Source organism: Numenius arquata, chromosome 13, assembly GCF_964106895.1.
Source record: "Numenius arquata chromosome 13, bNumArq3.hap1.1, whole genome shotgun sequence".
Taxonomy (NCBI): domain Eukaryota; kingdom Metazoa; phylum Chordata; class Aves; order Charadriiformes; family Scolopacidae; genus Numenius; species Numenius arquata.
The window spans coordinates 11,836,645-11,861,042 of record NC_133588.1 but is presented as its reverse complement, the minus strand read 5'-3'; the positions used below and the strand labels follow the sequence as shown (position 1 = coordinate 11,861,042).

General features: G+C 40.7%; 1 protein-coding gene across 2 annotated transcripts; it reads right to left on the bottom strand.

The window, feature by feature from the left end:
* Positions 1-642: 642 nt before the first annotated feature.
* Positions 643-22,863, bottom strand: CA5A (carbonic anhydrase 5A). 2 transcript variants are annotated; one of them, XM_074157915.1, is made up of 7 exons: positions 16,131-16,283; positions 14,335-14,532; positions 10,338-10,456; positions 8,477-8,572; positions 8,242-8,304; positions 6,186-6,341; positions 643-4,212 (listed from the first exon to the last, which is right to left on the bottom strand). In XM_074157915.1, the coding sequence occupies exons 1-7, from the start codon at positions 16,234-16,236 to the stop codon at positions 4,033-4,035; spliced, it is 918 nt and encodes a 305-aa protein (XP_074014016.1). In that variant the 5' UTR covers positions 16,237-16,283; the 3' UTR covers positions 643-4,032. The 2 variants fall into 2 exon arrangements, with proteins under 2 accessions (XP_074014016.1, XP_074014015.1); XM_074157914.1 differs by lacking the exon at positions 16,131-16,283 and adding an exon at positions 22,734-22,863 and having other exon boundaries at positions 4,033-4,212.
* Between the last annotated feature and the right edge of the window lie 1,535 nt (positions 22,864-24,398).

The following is a 24,398-nucleotide window of genomic DNA, read 5'->3' as shown; positions in this document are numbered from 1 at the left end:
CCAGCTCTCCTGTAGGCTCCCTTCAGAGACACTTAGACTTTAAGCATGGCTAAGCAGTGAGACTGAGAAATTAACACTTATTTCACCTGATTAGCCAATTTTTACTGATAAATGCAAGTTTTTTTACTCAAAGTTCTTTTCAGGTTACTCAGTAAGATTCTTGTAGCCCCAACCACTAAATCTGACACTCCTGAGAGTTACACCCCACATCGGATCAACGTTCAGTTTTATCAAGACCAATTACACAGTGGGAAAATGAGCTTAGTCAAATTGGTCGAGTTTAATGATCAGCGTCAAGTGAAGTAGTTTAGCAACGATCTTCAAAATTCAGAATCCCATTTTAGACAGCATGTAGCACTAGCTGAATGTAACAAAAAATTAGATATCCTTCCATCAGTACAGCGGCAACAGGGAGGTCATTGTTCTTTCATTTCAATTATAATACAGTTCAGCAGAGTCTTTCATGGCTTTTAAGTATCACAGAATGTCTGAGATCTGAGTAGACTCCATTTATAATGAACTGCTTCATTCTCAAGGAGGAATTGTATTATTTTCTTGAGAGAAAAAAAATTCTACTTTTTAACTTGAAGAGCTTAATTACACAATGAGATACAGACACAGGTTTCTCTGTGTTTCTTTATTGCATAGTCGCACACTAATATAACAGTTTAAAATCCAGCAGCTAGAAGTTTCTTTGTATCAGGTAAAAACTGAGGAAAAAGGCCTGTATCCCAGGAGAACAAAAGGCAGTCCCTGTTACATATGTTGTCTGCAAAGACAATTATTTCTGTAAATTATGATTAGGCAGATAACATACATTAAAGTACACAATGTAATAACTGCCACAAAATCAAGATGCGCAAAGTAAAAAGCAGAGATGTGCCAAGAAATACAATTTAAGATATTCAAAATTAAGGCATTCAATTTTTAAAGCAAATACTATTGACTATGAAGTTGAACGGAAAAAGGGACCTTTCCTCAAAAGTAAGCCATGTAGAATTCCAGTACTTTAAAACCCAGCAGTTTTTCATGAGATCAAAGCAATCTCCGTTTCTATAGCTTTCAAAGCCAAAAGATACACTCCTGGCAGACTTGCGGTAAAAATAACAATGATGTAAAAATACCACCCATGACAGAAGACAACAAAAGACTGGTCAGGCAGCTGTGGTGGTGTACACCTGAGCTGCACTGTTGTGAAAGTTCTGGAACGTAGGAGTATGGATCAAACATTCAAACGCCAAATGAAGTCGTTCCAGCTATGAAGTCACCAAGAACGAGACTTCTGATAACAGCGATATTTAACAGAAATATTCAAAGGCAAGACAAATGCAGATCTACGCTCAAAAACCTTCTGCTCCCTTTTCAGTAAGCTCTCCTTAAAGTTATTTCTATTACAGTCTTTAATTCCTAGTACTTATGGTCACAGGAATGCCTCCCAGTACAGTATTAAGTAACGGAAGTGACTACTATGCAAGAACAAATATAAGTGTGTGCTTTGACCCTTTTGTATTGTACCATCTAAAAGAAGAGCCTTAAAATTCCTATGCAGACACCTTTCAAACAGAGTTTAACTTGTGCAATATCATAACATATATTAGCTGTAGTCCAACAATCAAATCAAATAATTTCCCCACACACAACAGAGAATAAGGCAAAAGAATTCTATCCCATCTCCTGTTTTACATACGCGCGCGCAGGCACACAGTATTATTTTTCTTGAAGCTAGCTTTTACAAGGTCAGCACAGTCATTGTAACATAGAAGTTAAAAAAGTCGCCCCCCAAAACCCAAAATACCTTTCTGTAAATTCCCAGACCACTAATTTCAACGACAATCCACCCTGCAACCAAAATCTCTTAACCAGAGGTGCTAAAACACATAAATGCAAGACTCAAAACCAGCAAAACAACTGTAACAGAAAATCCCTGTAAAGCTTATGTTTGTAGCTCAGTGAAGTTCATTCTTTCTACGTTGACCCTGTTTCCGGATATTTGAAACAATCAGTGCAGAAACTGATTAATTTTATGTCTGCATAGATTCTGCAGACCAGGAACATAATAAAAAGTCTGTCTGACGATGCCAAAGACTATATAGTTCAACCAAGTTGGTATAGACAGTATAGTTCTACGGAGTTCAACCAACATGGTAAGGTTAAACTGAGCAGTAAGGGCTTGGGAGAGGTAAGGAAACTGAAGATATATACGGCCATGTTAAATATACTACATAGTAAAAATAAGTAGGCTACACTGGGACAGAAGAGAGATTTTGTCTCATTTATCATGTAGAGTCACTCTAAAGTTAGGTGGCCACATTTCTATTTGCCAAAGGAGAAAGGCACAACTGTTGCAACATAACAACAGCCTGAGGTAGAACTATTAAGGAAGCAAAGGCAGGACCTAGGCAGTTAATTGGTTAAAAGAGAACATTCAAAAGCCTTAAAGTCATCAGGGCCACACTAAAAAGTGTTAAAGTGCTTTTAGACTGAACCCTTGGACTTAAAAAGAAGTATCAAGTCTGAAGTTCCAAATTTAGCATTGACAAGCCAGTGTCCTGGCATCACTTGTGCTGAACCGCAGCAGGAACCAGTGATTTTGCTTACTGGGAGAAGCAGACCAAGTAACATCTGCTCTCCAAGATGACTCCTCAAATACAATCAATCAAGCTCATATCGTGAGTTTACAGACAGACCTGCTTCTCATCAGAAAATCTGACCATACATTTAGTTCATGAATTTCACGCACAGGCACACTGTTAAATACAATAAAGCTTAAAAAGCCAGTGAGAAAGGTGCTTGAGAGAAAATTAAGGCCAGCAGTAGTATGCTTCAGAGGTAGACAATACTTGTGGCAATTGGACCGTAACTTTAGGATAAGGCTCCAGAGCTGGGAGCTCACACAACAATTTCATTTGGTCCACAAATAAACTGCAATCACCATTTAACTTCATTACCATAAGGTGCTATAAATAGAATCTGGTCCCCAGTTGTCCTAAAGCTAGGTAACTATTTCCATAAAAAAAAGTGCATCTTAAGACAAAACTTTGAGGAGAGTGCACTGGTGCTCTATGAGTTACTGAATGCTGCATTTTGTCCATAGTCTCCTAGCACTGGATTGGGTTTCAGAAATTGGTTGGGTTCCCCTCCCCCCCCCCCCCCCAAAATCCCATTGGGAGGGTCAGCTGGGGTGTATCTAATTTAGCTTTCCTTTGATGTGATCAGTTTCCTGGGATCAATTGGACATTTTTGCCTAATTTGCTGCTCTTGCCAATCTTGAGATACTGGTGAATTCTCTTCTGCTCACTTTTCTCCTGGTACATTATTAACACAGAAAAGTAAATGCTGCCAAAGCTAAAAGCTTCTACAATTGTCATAAGGTTTTAGAAAAAGTCTTCTGGCTTGTGGTGTAGATAAAGTGGACATTTTGTGGCAGCCATATCAAACATGGATCAGGCAGTCAATAGAATGGAAAGAGGTTAGATTCTATAAGCCAATTTCTTCCTTCTCTTTTCATTCTAAGTACCAAGGAAAAAGGAAGAAGATAAAATGTCCCCGCATATGTGACTAGAGAATCTATTTCTCTTCCCAAACCTCTGAAACAATTCCCCAAAAGGACCTGATTAGAATTAATACTTTTCACTTCTTCCCACTTTCTGCTTGCTAACATGTTTTTAGTTGGGATTATTAATTCATGCAAGTCACTGAAAGAGCATTTGAAGAGACACAGAACAATTCAGAAAAGAAGCAGGGGAAGAGATCACCTGCCCTTACTTTCCCTTTAACTGTCAAAATAATTCCTTATTGATCCCTTAAAGTAAGCCAATTTGTTAAGGGTTAATATCACTTACTACTTAAAAAAGAAAATCTAAAAAAACCCACAACTTCTCTACTGAAGGTCAAATGGCACTTAGCAGAACTGCAACTGGCTGGCTGTGAAACTGTACGGCATACACACACTGCAGAAAAAGGACAAATAATTAAAAAATAATGTCAGTTATATCCAGGTACTGCAGTCTGGACTGACATTTCATGGACCTTCTACGGCCTGATCTGCTCAGCGTGGTCATTGGGCTGTACTTCAGTATTCAAGAGATGCCTGCTTTGGAAGGATGAACGGACGGTTCTGTTCATTAATGGCTGCAGAGGACGAAAGTTGTCTACCATTCTCTTTTCTTCTTCACCATCTGAAGTAAAGAGCAGCATCCGAAATGCCTCCAGCTGAGGATGAGAAATGTCCAATTTTGTGACTTTACTAACTGGAGAATTATTGGAGTTCACAACAAAACACAATCATTCACGCTTGGAAAAAAATAATCAGAGGTACTATTATATTTGCATTCTGAGAAATTTTAGCATGAACTTCTGCCACATCTTCATCACCTGCTGGTAAAGATTACATCATGATCCATATCAATGCAGAAGAGGAATTGTCTGTCATCTGCCATCTTTAAGCAAACTCAATCTCAAATGTGGCATGTCTGAGACAGAACCGATTCCTGTTCCAACACTGGAACATATGCTATCTTTAAATAAGTTTCTCCAACCTTCTTAATTTACACCCTTCCTGGAGTTCTGTTCTCTTACACAGACACGCATATGCTGGCACCCAGAAAAGAGAGAACCTCAACAAGCAACAATCTACACAGTTGTTGTTCTTAGTGATTTATAACTGAGGATTAAAATAAAGTATGCAGCAGATCGGCTTTTAATGCTCACAAGGGCATTACAATGTTAAGTAAACTACGAGCCTTTCTATGCCATAAAAGAAAGAGACAAGAAGAGCCAAGGGGAAAAAAAAAAAAAAAAAAGGGGGGAAAAGTTTCAATTGAAAAGAAGAATGTTCCACCACGCATTCAGTTCTCTCTGCTCTGTTAATGATCTTCAGTTCTTCCCGTCCTGTTCCTTTAAGTAAACTAAAACATCAAGATCATGTACATGCCTGTTCTTCAGAGTTAGTGTTTGTTTGGAGCATGACTTTCTAGATGGATCAGCTCCACGCAAAAGTTGTGTTACAAAAAATAAAAATCAGTATTTTGCCTCATGTGGTTGGTCTCACACTTCATTTTTAATCAAAGCCGCGAAAACCAGGGACAATGCACAGATAACTTTCAATGCCTCTTAAACCATGAAAAAATGGCAGACTTTTTGGCATTGTTCATTTTTTACTTGCTTTGCAAGAATCTCCAAGACTTTTTCTATGGTGTAATGCTGCTCAAAGTACTCCGCTTCTTTGAACAGACAAAAAAAAAAATCCTGAAAAATTCCAAAAAAATCCACAATTGTAGTACAGTTCCAGTGAGTGCTCCTCCTGACCACTTTCTACTTGTCCCTACATCTAGAAAGGAATAACATTACATTGAAACATGAAGTACTAAAATTAAAAGCAGTAGAGGGCATATGGAGAGAAGTTTGGGTTGGTGTCAAAACAGACTATGGACCACAAACTTCTCCACTTGAAATAACTTCTGTAATACAAACATTTGCTAAAATCTTTGTTTGTCTGTGCTTTTTAAAGGGGAATAATAATAATAAAAAAAAAAGGAATTCAAGGACAGCACAGCCAAATGCAGAGTAAACATGCCTACAAAAGGCAAAGGAGAAAATCCAGCAGGCACTCACTCTGTCGCTCACCATCAGAATGGCATGTGAAGGACTTAGAGCCACCCACAATCCCCTTCTGTACCCTCAGAGCCCGCCCAAGGGAAGAACAGAGGATTAGCCCTTGCAGCCTCTGCAAGACTTCTGTGCAAATGCACTTGGCTATCGAGAATATGCACAAAAGGTCAGAGTTTGGAATTTCACAAAGCATGCCTTGTCTCCACCCTCCCTACCACAAAGAGGGCTGCATCTTGGTAAGGAGAGCAAAATTATGCAGTGTTCCAATAAATAACCTTAGAAGTTTTCAAGGGGCAGCTTCCAGTGTAAAGCTTTGTTAATCAAGATAAAACTCTACTGAAGAGCTGGAGAAGCATCTTTAAACTGCTTACTGAAGAGGTCTTAAGTCTTTCAGTATTAGCTGTTGGGAATGTCAGGATACCTCCCCAAACAAATCCTGGGGGTGAAGCAGCCACTGATTTCTGTGTATTCACAGGGAATTACTGGTAAGCAACAACTTCTGTGCATCTTCCTCTTCACAGCAGCAGACAGTCAAACAGGTATGGTATAATTTGAAATGTAAGCATGCGTTTTACCTGATTCTCATCAACCTCTATTGGCTTCTTCTTAATAATCCACGTGACTGACTCGGTAAGCGGGGGAGTAGTCAAAGAGCCCGCGTAGGTCCAATAATCAGGGCATGAAGGTATCAAACAGGAAGGATCAAAGACATCAAACTCGACAACAGTATCCTAAACCGCAGAAAGAATTTATTTTTAAAAACTGCAGTTTGAGAAAAAAAAATGACAGAAGATTTAAAAATATCTTAACAATAAGATTAAATACTGTATGGGTTATATATGCATATGCAAAATTAGATATTGCTATTATTAATAATGATCTACATAAAATAGTAATTTAAAACCCCATAAACTTGTACAAAATTGGTAAGCTGGGTTTAATGAATAAGAGGCAGCTAGTGAGTAGACAAAATTTAAATATTTCTGTTGTCCCCACAAGCCATTAGGAATTCAGTGCAGAAGAAAGGAGGAGTACGAACGAGCAACTGACTACATCTTTGTGGGAGCTAGAAGCAAACAAGAAAAAGAAAGAATAAGTGGCAGAATAAGTTCAGGTAGTTCTGCCAGATATACTTAATAGACTGCAAACAATAGTTCTTTTATTTTTCACCACGTGATTTTAGGCAGCAGGGAGAGGGAAGAGGACTAAAATTTTATTTAAATCACATCACATATTCCTGTCTCCAGAATGTGCGCTCCCACAAGTGAGATACCAGACAGCATGTAGGAGCTTCAGAGCCCAGATTTCCTACACAAACATTTTACTCCTGGGGTACTTCCAGGATATACTGGCAACGCAGGAAACGAGGATCCTGTTTTGCCTTAGATAGGTTTTATTGGTTCCCTGCTGAGAATGAGAAATGTTACAGTAAAGAATTTTTCAAAAATAGCAAGTTGGACAAGAGATTCTAGATGGGAGCTTCCACCCATCATGTAAGAGAGGAAGGTGCAAGGACATCAGAATAGGTGTTATCTGGCCTTCCTCCTCCTCACCAGGGTGCTGTTCCTCAGGGTTTGGTACTTTAGTCAGTGATAACTCTGGCAAGGCAACAACAGTTTTCAAACGTTTTAAACCAAGTGCTGATGAGTTGCTGGGTGACTGTCACCCTTTGGAAATGAGATCTCTTTCAGAGCAGCCCACATGCAGCTTGATGAACATGTTTGATACTACTTTCCTTTTTTTTTTTTAAACATCTTTAGTTTCTTTCAAATTCATATGCTGTAAAACATTATCTTCTCATAACGGATGTATATTCACAGACCTTCATAGGTCTTTTTTGGCACTGAACTGACTTGCTTGGCATCTATCTGGAGGAATTTTCACTGCACTGCCATAAATATTTGTTTTATTTGGATTTATTTGCGATAAATAATGGCACAGCGACTTCAACTGGATGTGCTCACAAGCCAGCAAAATTCTTGATGTGTGTTTTTTGTGTGTACTTTCAAAAAGGCATAGGCACCCAGAGGAGAATGAGCTGCTTCTGAGCAGTATCAGAGACGCAACACTCCCTCTCCTGGCAGAAGTCAGAAATCAGCTATGGAGAAAGTCCTATTGCCCTAGCAGAAAATTTAGTTTAAAGAAAAAAAAAAAAAAAAAAAAAAAAGGCAAAAAGTAATCTCCTCCTCAAAGATCAGACAAAAATAAGAAAGTCTTAACTCCACAAGAAATAAACTACCACTTTACACAGTACAGAAAGCTCCTCCCAGTTAAACAACATACACAAACTAATCCAGTGGCATATGTTTTCATAGAAGCAGAAGGGCAAGCTCTAGTGAGGTCAAGCATTAAACATGTGCATGCCCTTCTAAGGGGATACAATCTCAAGAGCATCATTTCTTAAACCAAGAGGTTTGGAAAGCTAAAAGTATAGAATTCCTCCTTAAAAATTAGCTTTCCACCCCTTCAGTATAATCAACAATTCACCCAGGGAGTCAACCAGGTCCCCTAGTGACATTTAAGGAAGAAAGCACTTACTAGTGTTTTGCTATTCTCAAAGTATTCCTTGGGTTGAATGACTGCATTAGCTACACTGAGTGATTAACTGGTGGGACGCTTAAAAATACTTACCTTGTGTTTAACCGCTGGCAAGGCATCAACCAGTGTCTGCAGCCCTTCATGATGTGCTCCCAGCTGCAGGAGACAGGCAGGAGTTAGAGAATCATTAAGCTGACATTCTACATATATACCTTAATTAGTATTTTTTGAAAACAACAAAAATCTAGAGGTATTCTGTCCTAAATCGGTTTTAACAAACTGAAAATAAAAAGGCATCATTACAGCTTATCACACAAAGTGAAATTACCTTTAAAAACACTCCAATGACAGCCAAGCCGTTACCTTCCATTACAGCTTCTTCAAAAGTTGGGTACACAACGGCATTCCAGTGTACTAAATGCAACTGAAACATAAACGAATGAGAAATCAACACATGCACAGAGCACAGCAACGATACCAAGAAACTTGACTTTTGATCTCTTTGTCCTTGGCAATTTGAGACACTGCAGTGAGCTACCTCAGCAATCAGACACCACAAAAATGAGGACCAAAATTTTATTGGAAAATTATGGTACTTCCCTTCTTTTTTTTTTTTTTCCTCTTCCCTTTTCTTAAACAATAGCCAAAGACCCACAGAACTACATTTCACACATATGAAAGGGATTTCATCTGTGGGAGACTGATTACAGGAATGCTAGTTACAGACACAAAAAAGGCTTAGTGTACCTGGAACTGAAGGACTCTTCCATCTCTGAAGAGGAAGAACAGAGCACACCTTTCTGCTAAGGAACAATCTCCTGCATATCACTTAAGCTTCCTCTGCATTGCTTACAGTTTAATACAAGCATTTAATTCAGGGGGTTTGTGTGTTAAATAGATAGCCAGCACCAGTCTCTAAACTTAGTCATACAGTCTTGCTGTTAACGTCTTGCCAAGCTGACAAGCATCATTATGAACATGTTAACAGGAGATAAATGTCTTCTCAAAAATATGCAAGAATCATTTTTCAAATTCTGCATCTCTGGCTTATAACTATGTTTATACCTGTCACACCTTCCTCTCTGAGCAACTTAATCTGTATTTCTCCCCATTGGCCCCATCCTTTTTATTGACTCTCTTTCTGCAGTAGTAGTTACTTAATCACAAAAGTTTTGCTACTTTAATAATTGCTTACGAGTTGAAAACAGAAAATTAAGTGATCATGATAACCACTATATTACCACAGAACCCTGCTGTACATTGTTTTAATAACTTTAAGAAACACAAAAAAAAACCATTGTTGATAACTGGAATAAACTTTCTAACACTAGCCAAAGCCCTGGGGTCACATACACAAGACAGTTATTGCATACAAAGTAAGCAGGACCAGGCTTCTTGAGTTACAGGTATGGGTGTGAGAATTAAATACTCCTCCATTTTATCTTTAAATATTTTTTTAAAAAAAAGAGTATTTAGTATGTGCTTTGTTTCTCTGCAAGCGTTTAGTTATAATAAACAAAGTGATTTTAAAGCAGTAAGGACCAGGAGATTTGGAGGTCCACTAGAGGCTGAAGCTGAGATGCAGTGCATTTACCGTACTCCCAAGAAAACAGATCCTACGTGTTGTGAACTCTTAACTTACCACAGCTCAGAGGTAAAGTACTTAATTTTTTTAAATTGAGATCTGAGCTTGCACATTTACCTCAGTATTTCCTGTCCACCTGATCCGCACCACATTAGCTGGGACCTGGGAGTTCACTAAGATTTGATTTTGCCCTTGGTCTGCTTTCTGTCTCATCCTTTTCCCCTTTAAAAGGGGGAAGGACCAGCAGAGTTGTGCCACTCCATCCAGACAGAGCTGGAATAGCAATGACACTTTGCTGCCTGCCATTGGCTTGTCCAGCAGCTACCCCAGGGGACATTCAGGGAGAAGAAAACATTACTGAAACTTTCAGTAATGAGGCCAACGTTCAATTTTAAGACTCTGTTCTTCTCCAGAAAATACAGTGAGTATAAACTTCCTAATACAATGGTAGATGAGCTGTGGCACCTACCAGGTCTGATCCTTAACAGAAAGCTGCAATTCTTCAAATAGGGAGTTTTCCAGCATGCAGTATCAACACAGACAACCCGAGACCAAACCTCCAGTCCCCACAAGTATTTGCATCGTTCAGCTTTTTATCTCATACCTCCGCCGGGTAAAATTTACTGTCAACTGTGTGCTCTGAACCCCACTCGTTTATGGCTCCCCAATGGAAGTGGAACTGCTTTAGCCTGTATTGGTTTTCCAAGGGACCTCCAATGATTACTGAAAAACAAAACAAGACACATATATTCATAAACATGATTTAGAATTGTCCAGAAAAGTAACACAGCAAGATCCTGCTTGAACTAAGCTTGCCCAGGGAAGAAATCAGCAACTCTCTTAACTGAAACAGTCCCCTATTGATCAGCTACTTTTACAATTCACTTTGCTATGACAAAATTGTTTAAGCAAATACATCACACTTTTTCCCTGCAGTTTGAATCAATTATATCAAATTGAAGATTATAAGCTAAGTCTCCTCATCCTTCTCCCCTCAAGGGAATTATTGGGTTTTTTCCAATTCACAAAGTTTGGCAGAGTCATGGTGATTACATGTTACTCTCTATGGTCTTCTCTTTGAACAGGCATGAGAACTGCCTCGCCAGAAGAAACACATACGATAAAGCAATGGATGCATCTATTAAATGACATCCCAGCGCAGCCTCAATATCTACAAAACATATTTAAACTTTCTATAACAATACAAGACTTCAAAAATCCAATTTTGCCAGTAGAATCAGTACATTGTGTCAAACGTTCAGTTCTGCTTTAAGTTACAAAAATCCAAACACACTATTCTGCTTCGATGCAGCCTTCAGACTGCATAACCAACGTTAAAAGATTTCCTGTACAGCCAGAAATATGCTAATATTGTGTCTACTGTAAACTGTTCAAGCTAATTTCACAAAGCATCTAAACATACAGACCGCCTGTAGGCAAGATTCTGAGTTTATGGAAGCTTTAATACACTTTTTAGCCTTGAGTAAGAGTGACCATTCAATTTGCTCTCCTGATTTCAGGAGGCATCTCATCATTTTGCAAGTACATGAATGAAAAAGTCTATGCCTAGTTTGTGTAGTGTTGGGTTTTTTTACTCATTTCCTCCTAACTGAAGCAGGAACATCCTGCAAAGTCATCTTACTCGTTATTACATCAGAGCATGAGATAAATGAGAGACCATAATTACTTCCAAAGGGCTAATGACAAATACGTGGCTGTAGAGACCCATTTGCTAATTTTTACTTAACTGTACCTCATGGTTAAATTTTATAGCAAACCACTGTATAAAATACATAATCCCAATACACTTTTGAAAAAAAGTTAATCACTTTGATGCTAAGGAGAAAATGAGAGGCATTAAGAGCTTTAGTCAGACAGCAGTTTTGAAGTTCTAACTAGATAGGCTAGCTCATGATAAAAGACTAAGCTAAAACAAGCTAAGCAAACTGACATTTAATTAATTTCATCCAGTGTTGCTGAGCTCTTCACATAAATGCAATACTGACCATCAATAAAAAAATCACCTTGGAGAAAGGTAACTTTCAGGGATAGGATGGCCTACACTGCCAACTCTTTCCGAATTGAAGTTTCTGCACTCTAACACTATCCATTCCTGATTATGTGATGACGTAAACTCACAAGTGACTACATTCATGTTAATAATCACATTCAGTTGAAGGTTTACCTCACCAGTAGAGTTAGGCACAGGCACACATATGTAGCAAATCAGATTCTATAGCGGACATTAGAAAGTGACAGGAAACAAACAGGAACTTACAGTCCCTTCACAAGCCTTTTTGCCATTTTATTTCCTCTCAATTTACCAGTCTCAATAATTTCAAAACCAAATAGAAATTTAAAGGAACTCTAACAACAACCAGAGGAAAGAATCACATCGGCTTTTTTTTTTTTTTGTAGCCCTAGTTCTGTTTCAGTCTCATTTCCTTGCAGCAGATGGCACTCATGCACACAGACGGGACCACATTCTGTACGTACCTTCCCCTCCCTCTTTCTTCTTCATCCTCCTGCTCTGTTCACAAGCAAACACCCCACGGCAGCACTACCTTCATCTTTTGCCCAAGTCTTGTTTTGCCTCATCTCAGAAGTTGGGCATTTTTGTCTATCCTGGATGCATGTTTCATTTTGTCTTTTTCATCTTCTGTTTCAATTTTGTTGCTTTTTTGTTTGTTTGTTTATTCATAAGCTTCCTTCTCTGGGTTTCTATTATTGTTTAGACAGAAGCTGGCAGAAAGAAAAATCAGAAATAGCAACAGTAAAGAGAGAAAGGTGGAAGAGAGAGGCAGGCACTTGAAAACCTGGCTATTTATACAGCAACATCCCATGATCTGTTGTTTCTCTGCCATTTTGGAGTCCTGCCACTGATCGTTTAATGCCATCCTCCACCAGCCATCATCACCCTTCACTGACTTTAATTCATTTGAGGAAGATGATGATGATGATGAAAAGGCAGCCATCCAGAAAGAGGCAGCAAGAATGCTCACACTTTAAATTTATCTCAAGCGTTTGGTCTTATAGATGAAGCGGATAAGATCTTTCAGAGCTGCGATGTGCTCTGAATAGCTAGCCTATGAAAGGCCAGCTCCCCTCTAATTGACAGCCCTGATGGTTCCATTCTTCTATATCACAAAAACTGTCCCTGTGTATTTAAGTGTTGCTTATTTCTTAACCTTCTGCAGGCAATTCCCCTCCATTACTTCAATTCTTGAAGAAAAAAAAATTACTTCGGTATCCATCGAATCGCAAAACATTACACTTCTCAGGAACGCATCCTCAATAGATAGCAGGGTATTGCTGTATAAAGTAAAAGACTGCTAAATTAAGAGCAAAACTGATCTAAAGTTAAAAACCACTGATAAGCTAACATGTGATGTCTCCATCTTAGTCTCTCCTCTAACCCCACCTCACTAACGCAATAGCAGTTTGTACTATAAAAACAGAAGGGCACTACTTGGTTTCTCCACTACATATCATAGCGCTCAAATGAACAAGGGCAAGAATATTCCCTGGCTGGAAACTGATGTTCTGGGTGAAGAGTTACAAGCAATAAAAGCAAAAAAAAACCCAAACGCTAGACAAGCCCCTGAAAGCTCCATGCATTCCACCACTACTGTTTTTGCTGCACTGTTTTATCAGCCTCTTTCCAAACATCAACCAAAAATACTGGTATAGCAGAGACAAAGCGTATGTATTAGCATGCTGAAAACCTCTTTCCCAAGAGCATTACTAAATCCCCTGTGAGGATCTAGTAACTCTTATGGTAACCTTAAACATATATTACTCTAATCAAACAGGTTCAAACTTGTCCAGGGTCCCTCAATTTTTCCCTCCAGGACAAGATGAGTAACTGACATGAATCATGTGCTTCACAATATCCCTGGCCAACTGCTACCAGTTCAGCCACCTTTACAAAATACTGTCTTTATACCAGCAACATCCTTTGGTAAACTCAACTGAGTTGACACTGAGCTGATTCACAACAACTTGCTGGAATCCATAATTGGATTTCGCATGCACGGACTCCTGCTTATACTAAAACAACAGGAACACACGCACCTGCTCCCTGTGGTAGCAGCTGACTATTATTTAATTCTCCAAAAGCTTACTGAGGTAAGTATATATGCTTTCCAACCAAAAGTCATTTTGCTGCCGATTATTTCAAATGCATTAAATATATGTGTTAACACCACAAGAGATAAGTGGCAGATTACTTAGATAGGAATCTCATTTAAAATTAAGTACATACATATATATACGACTGAAGATTGACTCATATAGACAAAACTGTGATATTACAAGGCCTAATCAAAAGGCAGGGCATTAAGGCTTGTGCAATAAGAATAATTTTCAATCTACAACAGAGGATTTGGGCACAATGTCCCTGGCAATAAGTACATAGTAAAAGTGAGACCTATATAGAACTTCTGCATTACAGCTCCCATCACTGTAAACCCACGTGTAGCTAAAGCATTCTTTTACTTCACACTCATTTTCAACATTTGTCCTAAGGTTTTAAACCATGCAAATATTTCTCCTCTCTAAGCATTAAAACAATAAACTGATTTTTTCTGAGTTTTGCTTACTTGATTTATCAGTTGAATCATCAAACTCAACCAGGAATGAATATCCATTGTTCCAGATGTGAAGACATGTTGTTGGGTCGTAGCTGATTTTCAGAGGCTTCAGAAAGGGGTCGTAAACACTGTCTCTCCACTGGATATTGATAGGAGACTGTCGGGTGCCACCAGGAATCGTAAGCGGACTCTGCCAAAGTGGATGCACTGGAAGATGATGAAGAGAGTCAGGCTCTAATGCACGGTAGAAAATTTCCAACTAAACACTTCAGAACTTTTTGGCAAGAGAAGATGCTTTGGCATATTGGCTCCAAAAGCTAATTCAAGTCAGCTGATACACAGGCAAGTAAAATAATAATACATTCCAGTTGCATGACTCAGAGCTACACAGGGAAGTGCAGTAATTTCACAGAATCATAGAATGGTTTAGGTTGGAAGGGACCTTAAAGATCATCGAGTTCCAACCCCCTGCCATGGGCAGGGATACCTCCCACTAGACCAGGTTGCTCAAAGCCCCATCCAGCCTGGTCTTGAACACCTCCAGGGATGGAGCATCCACAATTTCCCTGTCTAATTTGACTTACAACTGTGCTGATACCTTCCTGCATTTGCAAAACGCTCTTCAAAGAGATTCTGTCTCCTTATTTGCCAGAAAATTGTTTCCCTTTTATTGCCAATTGATTTTTAAGGTGGGTTCTGTTTCACAGCTTTGCCAGAGTCTCAGCACACCACTTCAGCTTTCCTTATCCACCAGTACCATCAACTGACGCCAGACTGCACCAGACGCAGGATAACTCCCACTAGAAAGCAAAAACACTATCTTGAAGGTGCTGGTCTTTTGCCTAGGCATGCTTAAGGGTCATGCCATTGCTAAGGCTGTAACAGTGCTCCTGAAGCACCCATACCAATATTGACCAAGACTACGTCATGCAGTCGGGACCTAAAGCCGATCATCCCCACACTTGTAAAATCCTGAACTACCAATTTTGGGGGCAGCTCGGGTGTCTCAAACCGGCACGAGCAGGGCAGATGGATGAACACGGTCTCCATGGGATTTTACTCTGAGAACAGAACGGAGATCTGTGTGGATGGGGAGCACTTGTTCACCTGCCGTCTCTCAATGTCAACAACCTGCAGACCAAGGTTTTTTTGCTTTGCCCACCCTCTGAACCCAAAACTGAGAGTCTCTGACGCACGGCGTTACTGGCTACTTCGTTAGATACAACCACTTGGGGTCTTCTGGAAGGAAAGAAATTAAGTCCTTTAACAAACCACTCATGCGAAAGGCAGCTAAACAACCTTCCCTCTCCATTTCCTCAGTAAGGGGCAAACCTTATCGGCCTGCGCGAGGTCGCCACGGGCAGGTACGGCAGAAGCTGGGGAGCAAAATACTCTCCAGAAGCACCACCGCTGTTATTGTCAGTGCCATTTCCTGATGTGTCAGCGGAGGACCTGTCACGGACAAAGCCCGGCTGAACTTGGCGTCCCCGCCTCTTCCACACAAACTTTTCGAGGCCTCTCAGAAGCGAGGGAGGGACATGGGCGCTGCCCGTGCCCAGGCCCCTCAGCCGGGCCCCGGGCAGGCCGGGGCGGGCGCGACGGGCAGCGGGGGTCCCTCGGGGCGGGGGACGATGAGCCGGGGCGGGGAGGGCTCGGGGCAGCGACCCGCTCTCCGCGGGCGGCAGGAGCTGCTCGCCCCGAGGGGCGAGGGCGGCCCTGGCCTGAGGGAGCCCGTCCCCGGGCGGACCCCCTGAGGGAGGCGGCTCCCCGTGAGGGAGGCGGCGCGGGAGGGCGGCGGCACTCACGGGCGTCTCGCAGGCGGTAGGAGCAGCAGGCTCCCAGGCTGCACCGTCGTGTCCCCCGCCGTGAGGCAGCGGCCACCCAAGCCCGGCGCAGCAGCGGCAGCAGCATCTCGAAGGAGATCGTGGAGTCGCCGGGCGCCACCGCCCAGCCAAGCCCAGCCCGGGCCGGCACGGCCCCTTCCGGCACAGCCCCCCCGCCGCCATGGCTCCCTCAGGGGAGCGGGCCGTGGCTTTGCCAGAGGCGAGGCGGGGAGGGCGGCCACAGCCCAGCCGGCCGCTTTTCCCTCAGGGGTGGGTCGGGAGTGGCTTTTGCCGGCATTTTATCCTGTGACAACGTTGGAAAAGAGACCACAGCTCCCTGTGGGTGTGTGTTTGCCATTTCCCATGGTCAAGCTAATCCCTGGGCCTGACTCACGCCAAAAATTTATTTCCTCTCAGGGTGATGGCATCACGGCTTGCTTACACCCCTTGGGGGAGTAGCATTTATTCTTGTGTAGTTAGTTTTGCTCAAGTAGGTTTCGGTTTCTCCCCAGCTGAAGGTGGGCTGGAGCAGGATCCCTCTCCCATAGAGATACCGGTGGCCCTGGCACAGCAGGGTCCCTGCCCCGAACTGCACAGAAAAGTTAGGGAAAACTAACATTATGGTCATTTTACCCACTTTATGCTTCTGTCCACGAGTCTGGAGGCCAGAATAGGCCGACCCCGGCATCGTAAAAGGGGCCAGTTGAACTAGTGTTTTTCTGACACCCATTGAGGCAGGCCTCGATGAAACAAAGGTGGTTAAAACCTTGGTTAATCCTTGCACCTTTTCTCTGCTACAGCTGCCAATGAGGAACACAAAGCTAAAAGGGAAGCCTGTAGAAAGCTCACAGTGTCAGGGAAAGTGTGAAGATGAAGTAAGTGTCCTCATTTTTGCCGTGTCCATTGGGCAGCCAGGAGCAGAACACCACACCTCAGCTCCGAGCCTTCATCTTGCCACCTGCTTTGAATCAGATTTCTTGGTTACTGTCTTAAAATCATTTTGCAAATCTGCATTTACCTTTTGGGTATTTTTAACCTTGTTAGGGGGTGAGTACTTCTGAATTTTCATGAGGAACCTGGCATAGCATTGAGAATGTTTTACTGAAACAGAGACAAGACTCGCTTGAGCCAACCAAGAAGTGTTTGCTCTAGTTTACAATATTGAGAAATTTCCATTGTGTTCACAGTATAACATGTTTAAAGTACTCCTGAGTTGAGCAAGAGGAGGTTGAAGTCTGGCAAGTGATTTGCTTTGGGGGGCTACGTGATCAGAAAACAGGTCAAGAGATGTACAAAGACAAACAGCATATGACCTTAGGATGTTAAACCTGGGTTTAAATTTCATTTTACTTCCTCCCTCCCACAAGATATGCTTTCTTTAAAGTGCAGTCTTGGTTTTTTGTGTAGTAGGATTCAATTGCAAACATAATGAATTCTTGGTTTAACTCTCAATGTTTTTCAGGATGGCTAACCTCAGTATGCTTAACCTATAGCACCCTATAACTTAAAAGAAGATATAGATGCTCGATGAAATTGAAAACAGTTGCTGCTCCTAAAAATAATTATTCATTCAGGCCTAATCACAGTTTAATAGTCTATCAATCTTGGTTAGGCAACTGTATTTAGCACAGGTCAGACATGTCTGTTGCTGAAACTATTTATGAGCAATAGGTAGCGCCTGGTCACAAAGACAGCTCATATTGCTTAATTGCTTATTGCAGCAGGGAGCTCAGACATAACTTCAGATATTTTAATTCTGAGCATAAACAAGAAATACTGGGTTTTATTCTCATCTACTAACAAAACAAGATTGTAATTCCTTGATGTTCTGTTCTTCTGTGATGTGTCATGTAGATAGAATTGATAATCTTGGGCAGTTTAGAAGTCAAATCTACCAAATTAACTATAGGCCCTATATCATAGTGCAGATGCTTACTGTTGCAGAGCATAACCTGGTTTCTGTTCAACTATCACTTTTCTCTACATTAAAAGAAATTGAAGAAAAAAGCCTCAAACGCCACTGCTTTACATGCTGGCATTAAGGTGACCAAACTTTGTGAAGCTTTTTAGGGATTTGATCCTGCAAGGTTATGCAAAAGTAAAAATTGTTATAGAGCTACTAAGCTGAACAAAATGAGCCATTTCTTGTGGGTTGAACAGCACAACCAAAAGAAAGTTCTTATGGCATAGGCTTCCGGAAATGATGGTCTGTTCAGGTGCAAAACTAAAGAGAAATAACTTTGACCTGCAACACTTGTTTCTCCTCTGAATCATTCACAGAATCTGCATCTGGTTTTACATGTACATACTATTTCTTACTGAGCATAAATTTCAGTAAAACTTTAGCATTTAATTAAAAAAAAAACAACTTTTCTTCTCTGTGAGGTTAAAGAAACCCTTCAAAATACGAGTTCAGTGGCAGTGAGATGTTTTTTTTGGAAATCACAGACAGAAAGGCAAAAACACGAGGCCTAAATCTTATACTGAGCACTTAGTGTGGCCAAAAATCTTCTTTTCTGGACCATTCCAGAAACAGAGTTTCTCCTTGGCCACGTCCCAGCTAGAGATGGTGGTTTATGCAAGAGACGTGGCTCTCATGCAGCTAGCCGGAGAGAACAGCAGCAGCCAGAATTACAATATCTCTGTTGTTCTCACGTTTTTCCAAAATGGTTATGTTTCTGGCCCATCTGGGAGGTTTCAGCTACGCGCTCTGTTGTTCCTGAGCGGAGAATGCTTTCTGTGTATAGGGAACACCACAACCAGAAATCTGACAATTGAGCTACTGGATGAGTTAAAGTGATACAGGATCTGTGCAGGAAGAGAAATAGAAACCTCATCGACTAGGCCTGTTTTCAAATGTGCAGTTAAAAAAAAAAAGGTGAGAATGGCAAGAATTAAGGTAACATGCAGTTTGCACACTTTGCTTTATGCATGCCTCATTTAGGATCAGCTCACTGAGGAAGGGTCTAGTCTATTGTTTACCTTTGTTACATACGTATCCATGGTACTATCAGAGCAGTTAAAGTAAATATTGTAATACAAGAAGCATGACCAAGATGTGTCACCCATGAAAAGAGCTCCGCCACAAACAGACCCAATCTGTGTTTGATTTATTTTATTTTTTTTGAAACTTTCCAGACAGACACAGTGATGCTCCATTTAATTTTATAGTATTTGGAGGCTTCTTACACTCGCACTGTGGTTTTTTTCCTACCTTTCCCAGCTGAAATAGATGTATAGAGTCATCCAAATAGTTCCAATCCTTTTAATTATTTCCTATAATTAATTGCAGCTGTGGATGCTTTAACAGGTCTGTTTGGAATAATTGTTAAAAAGTTCATTTAGCATTGATAGAAGTATCAAAAACTGTGGGGTGGGATTCATGATCCAGATGAAAATACAGGTTGTGTATATTACTGGGTTATCATAATTCATAACACAATTTCCAAGAAAATATTTTGAAGGCTACAGTTCTATGGTAAAAGTCCAAAATAAATTCAGTTAAATGAAAGGATTTACTGCCAATTTAAACTGTTGTAAACTTGATTTAGAGACAAAACATTTTCCAATGTTTCATTTTTAAATTCTCTTTAAGTATCCTGGGGAGGAGAGGGTTCTCACATATGGGTTACAAAATTAGAAGAAAGAGTATGAAAATTAATTTAGGTACTTGTCAAGTAAGAATGAGGGGTAAAATGACTCAGCTTCAGTGGATTTCAGTCTTTACAGTTTTAATCTTTAAAAAAGGAAAAAGCAAAGATGACCTGTTGAATAAAGCACTTTGATTTGTTTACACAGGGATTTTCAACCAAGCTTCACCCAGCTCTGAAGTAAAACAGGGAGTACAGTGTGGTGGGAACAGTTGAGAAACCCCACCCACTTGAAGGAAATATGTTTTTATCCTAAGCAAGGGTGCTTTCCGTAGCAACACATTCTGAATTAGAAAAATAAAAACAAACATACAGTTGAAACTCAATAAAGAACCATTTTAAACTTTAAAGGGCCATGGCTCTGCTTCAGCCACTTGGATTGAATATTACAGAAGAAATCCAAGATAGGTTGATTTCTTTGAAGCTTTTTAGTATGAATCAAGATTTTTGGAGGATAGCAGCGATGGCTGGCTGAGGTCCATCCTGACAAGGTGTTGAAAGTTCTGCTGAATTGATGTCAGATTTGGGCTGTGATGTCAGCCAGTTTATTGATAAAAAGCACTGGACTGTTTATCAAATGGATGTAACTGACAGGCTACTCTAAGCTCAACAGGAAAGCAGCAGCAGATTGTGAAATGCTGAGCTTTTCTCTGCTTCCAGAATGTTTGGCTGAGATAGGAGCCTGGATGAGAAGGCAGTGGCTGAGGCTAAGTCCCGATAAGGAGGAGGTAATTCCAGTTGGCAAGGTAAAGCAAACAGAGGCTTTATCTTTTCTGTATAAAAACATTTGCTAAAATTATGCATGCAGGCTTAGTAACTCAGCATGGAAAGGGCTTAGAAGATCTCTCATGGACAATTTGTGTAGTTACTGCAATTGTGTGTGCAGTCCTGGAGATGGCACACCTCGGTTGTGTGTCATTGCTGTACTTCTACCATTCTTTAAAAAAAAAAAAAAACAAAACTTGAAGGATTCTGCCTTTCTTGTAACTCCTTCTAAAAGGATAAGAAAGAAAAAAAGATATTCAGGTCTGCTGTGGCAATAATTACTAGGGTGAGAGTATACTCCATAGCCTTAAAAAAAAAATCCCTAGGAGGAGCATTTCTAGCAGCTCCCTCTCTATTGTATTAAAAGGTGTCTGAGATCACTGCCTTCATGTGTTGTTACAAGATACCACAGAGCTTAGTACAGACATCCACTGCAGCACCCCATGTCACTAGACATTTTTTATACACACACCATGATTTTCAGCAATGTTTCTACAGCTCTTTCCCAGTGAAGTGCAGAAAAAGACTTTAGTCCTTGCGGGGGCACAAGGGGAATCCAGAAGAGGTACTGGGAAGCGTCAGCCTTCAATTTGTTTAACCTATGTCCTCACAGCAAACATCTGAGTTAACTGCCAAGTGAAAGAATCCACCACCCAGCCCAGTGAGAGACAACTTCTGTGAGTGGGAGGGGTGAGGGAAGGAAGATAAAAGAGATGAAGTTCAGAAAAATAGTGAACTTTACATTGAAGACATTACCTAAGAGCTCAATAGTCCAATTTTACCGTTTCTTTGATCAAGTTTTTGTCACTGAAAGGGCTGTTTGTACTGTCAGCTGTGACTAGTGGAATTTAATTGAATGTGCTTTTTGCTTTGAATGCATGTTGTGCACAGGGTCTAGCCACCAGATGGAGGAACCCACAGGTTGGCTTATTCAGATCTGGTGTCTATTCCCCGGCAGACGAAACCAGGCATTCCAAAGATAGTGTTTTCCTGAATCTGTTTGTTTTGGCATTTCCTGCATGAATGTCATGGAGTAGAGAAAGACTTAAATAATAAATAACATCTGCCTTAAATTGAAAAGAGGAATGTGAGTAAAAAGAGTTAGATAGCTATTGTAGTTAATTTAATCATCAATGGTCTTAGGATGGAACAGCCTTATATGATCTCTTCCTGAAGTATTTATTACCACGAATTCTCAGTACAGGTCCCCATGAACAAGTATCCACAGCAAAAAAAATACGGCATCCTTTAGCCCTGTACTGAAAACTAATGGATTTGTGGTAAGCCTAAAATAATTACTTTCTCCATCACATGTGGGGTTCTAGAGATCTCAGCTTTTCTTAAATGGAAGGGAATCACATCTCAGTATTCAAGGAGGAATCTGGCTGTTCTTTGGGAAAAGTTAGTAAACTGAATTTTTTCCTCTTTTTTTACAGAGAAAAAAAAATAGCAAAGAAAAGGATTTCCTAGATGTAAAAAATTACTCTTTACTGTTGCTCCAGCTGAAATTATCTGCACACAGGCAAGTAGACATGCCGTCTCTGACTGGCCTCATCTTATTTGTAGATAAGTTAATCAGTGTTTTAGATAACTAAGTCTTTGACATCTTCCAGTAGTGTCCTGCATCTCAGGCAGTGACTCATTGTATTTCTCCTGTACACCACATCGGGAGAGTTTTGTGACTTGTACTTCTGTTAGCCCTCATTTTCAAAATTAAAGATTGTAGTGTCTATTAAATTCAAAGTCACTCAATGACTTTGTGCTAAATCTGCTGTGAATTACACCTATAAATATAGTTTTCATTGAAACCAGCAATACCTTGCAGGACAAAGTTAAGAAGTAGTAGTTGTACAGTATGTTACTTCATTGTAGTTACAAATGAAAGTCACTAACAACTCAATAACACTGACAGAGCAAAAATAACAATGTTTTAATCCTGCACATGGAGATAAATCAAGCAATTCAATAAGGTGTTTCTATCTCTAGTTTCTCTTATTCTATTCACTCTTTTTTTCCTTTAGCCTTTCAGTCACATTCTCACATTTCCCTTTTTGGCTAGCTGACAAATAAGAAAGACGAGCAACACTTAACTCCATTTGTTGTCTTTGTGCCTCTGCACCTCTCTTATGCAGGTATCCACTACTATTTTGATAAAATGAAATACACTTACGTGCATCATTCCTGTTTTTACGAGTGCAGGTGGCCAGACTGCAGAGTTGTGCTGGCACTGCTGGTGGGCTCCAGATAGTTTTCAGCTGCTTGTATAAGTGTGCCAGCGTATTTGCCTTCACACTATTCATTGCTATCACCTTGGCACTTAAAATCTTCAGTTGATCAAACAGCCAGAGGAACTTTCCGGAGTCTAGCAACCTATCAACATGAAGTAGAGGAAAATAGTCCTGTGGATATACAGCTTCAAGATAACTGAGGGGTCTCCAGACCTATTTAGAAAAAAAATTTGAGAGCACCCTTTCATGGTTGGAGAGGTGGAGCTAACAAAGTAGTTAATTTTCAACTGGTCCCTGGACTGGCTTCTTTATTGGCTCTACATTTCATTGGAGGGCTGGCTAGTTGATGATTATTCTACATGTGCTTTCCAGGTTCTTTCTCATCTGGCTCTGAGAACACTGAGGGGTTACAGAAATCACTCTTTTGTATACAAGGAGAGAGGTTTCTTATCACTTTCTTGCATACTTGCTTTGAATTTGAATAGTTGTATATTTGAATACTGATAGCTAAGAATTGCTGTCATTACCAGCTGTAGTTCTGAGGACTGGTGACTCCTCCAACTGAGGAATTCACAGAAATCTAGTAGATATACAAGGAGAACAGGAAGGGGAGCAGCCTCCTGCAGAAGAGTGTTTTAGCTCCAAGCGTGTAATACAGTGGCATTGCAGCCTCAAGGTGAGGAATTTGTTCTTCTGAACTATCAAGTGTCCCATAAGAGGAATAATTTCGTACAGGCTAGAAATAGGAAAAGACATAAGGAACCATAATTACTCCTCACACTCACACCACTTTGGCCCAGCTGAAGTGGGTTTTTCTTTTTCCAGTGGGGAGAATAGATTGAGATGTTTTCCTGACTTGTGTTTCTTAGAGATGAAAACATGAAGAATTTTACCCTCTTACTATTTTCACATGCAATTCCAACTTTGTTGTCTTACCTGAAAGATTATGTATAAAAATCCAATCCTTTAGTTTTCTTTGGGATATTTGCTCTTCCTCCCATAGCTGCAACCTACAGAAATGGCAAAGACACAAGTAACTTCCGAGTTGTAACTAGAGCTTCCTCAGGCCCAGCACAGAAACACAGGCAAGCAATTAATTCTCTAAGGACTTCTCATAACATTACAGACTGCAATACACCAAATAGGAATGAAGATGGAGAGCCATCAGAAGAGGGTGCCAGGGGAAACTGGGGAGCAGCACAGACCAGCCACTCTTAAAGGACAGGGGAGCCAGGGATGGTCCCAGCACTAACAGCGCCCTCACCAGCAGCGTGCCACCCCCCAGAGGCTGCGCACAACAGGCAGAGCTGGCTGCTGGGAAAAGTGTCCATTGGCAGTCCCAAACATTGTGAGGGACAAAACAGGTCCAAGGTCCAACCAGAGAGCTCAGGCAGAAGCAAAAGGAGAGAGGGCCAAAGACAAGCAACAACAAGGGTCCAAAGTCCTTCCTAGAAACAGGCCAGAGATGAAGCTGAAGTTGAGGACCCTAGCCCAGGTCTGGGCTTAAGTGGTCTCTTGGCCGTGGGGTGGGCAGATCTGTGGGTGGAGGCTACAGGTGAGGCTCGTCAGGGCCATTAAAGCTTGTTAGTGGCCTCAGGGTCATGACA

Coding starts and splice junctions, on each gene's coding strand:
- CA5A (XM_074157914.1), bottom strand. CDS start 22,863: ATGAATAGTGTGAAGGCAAATACGCTGGCACACTTATACAAGCAGCTG. Junction 8,573..10,337: donor GTAAATTTTACCCGGCGGAG/GTATGAGATAAA, acceptor TTTATGTTTCAG/TTGCATTTAGTACACTGGAA. Junction 8,305..8,476: donor TCATTGGAGTGTTTTTAAAG/GTAATTTCACTT, acceptor TGTCTCCTGCAG/CTGGGAGCACATCATGAAGG.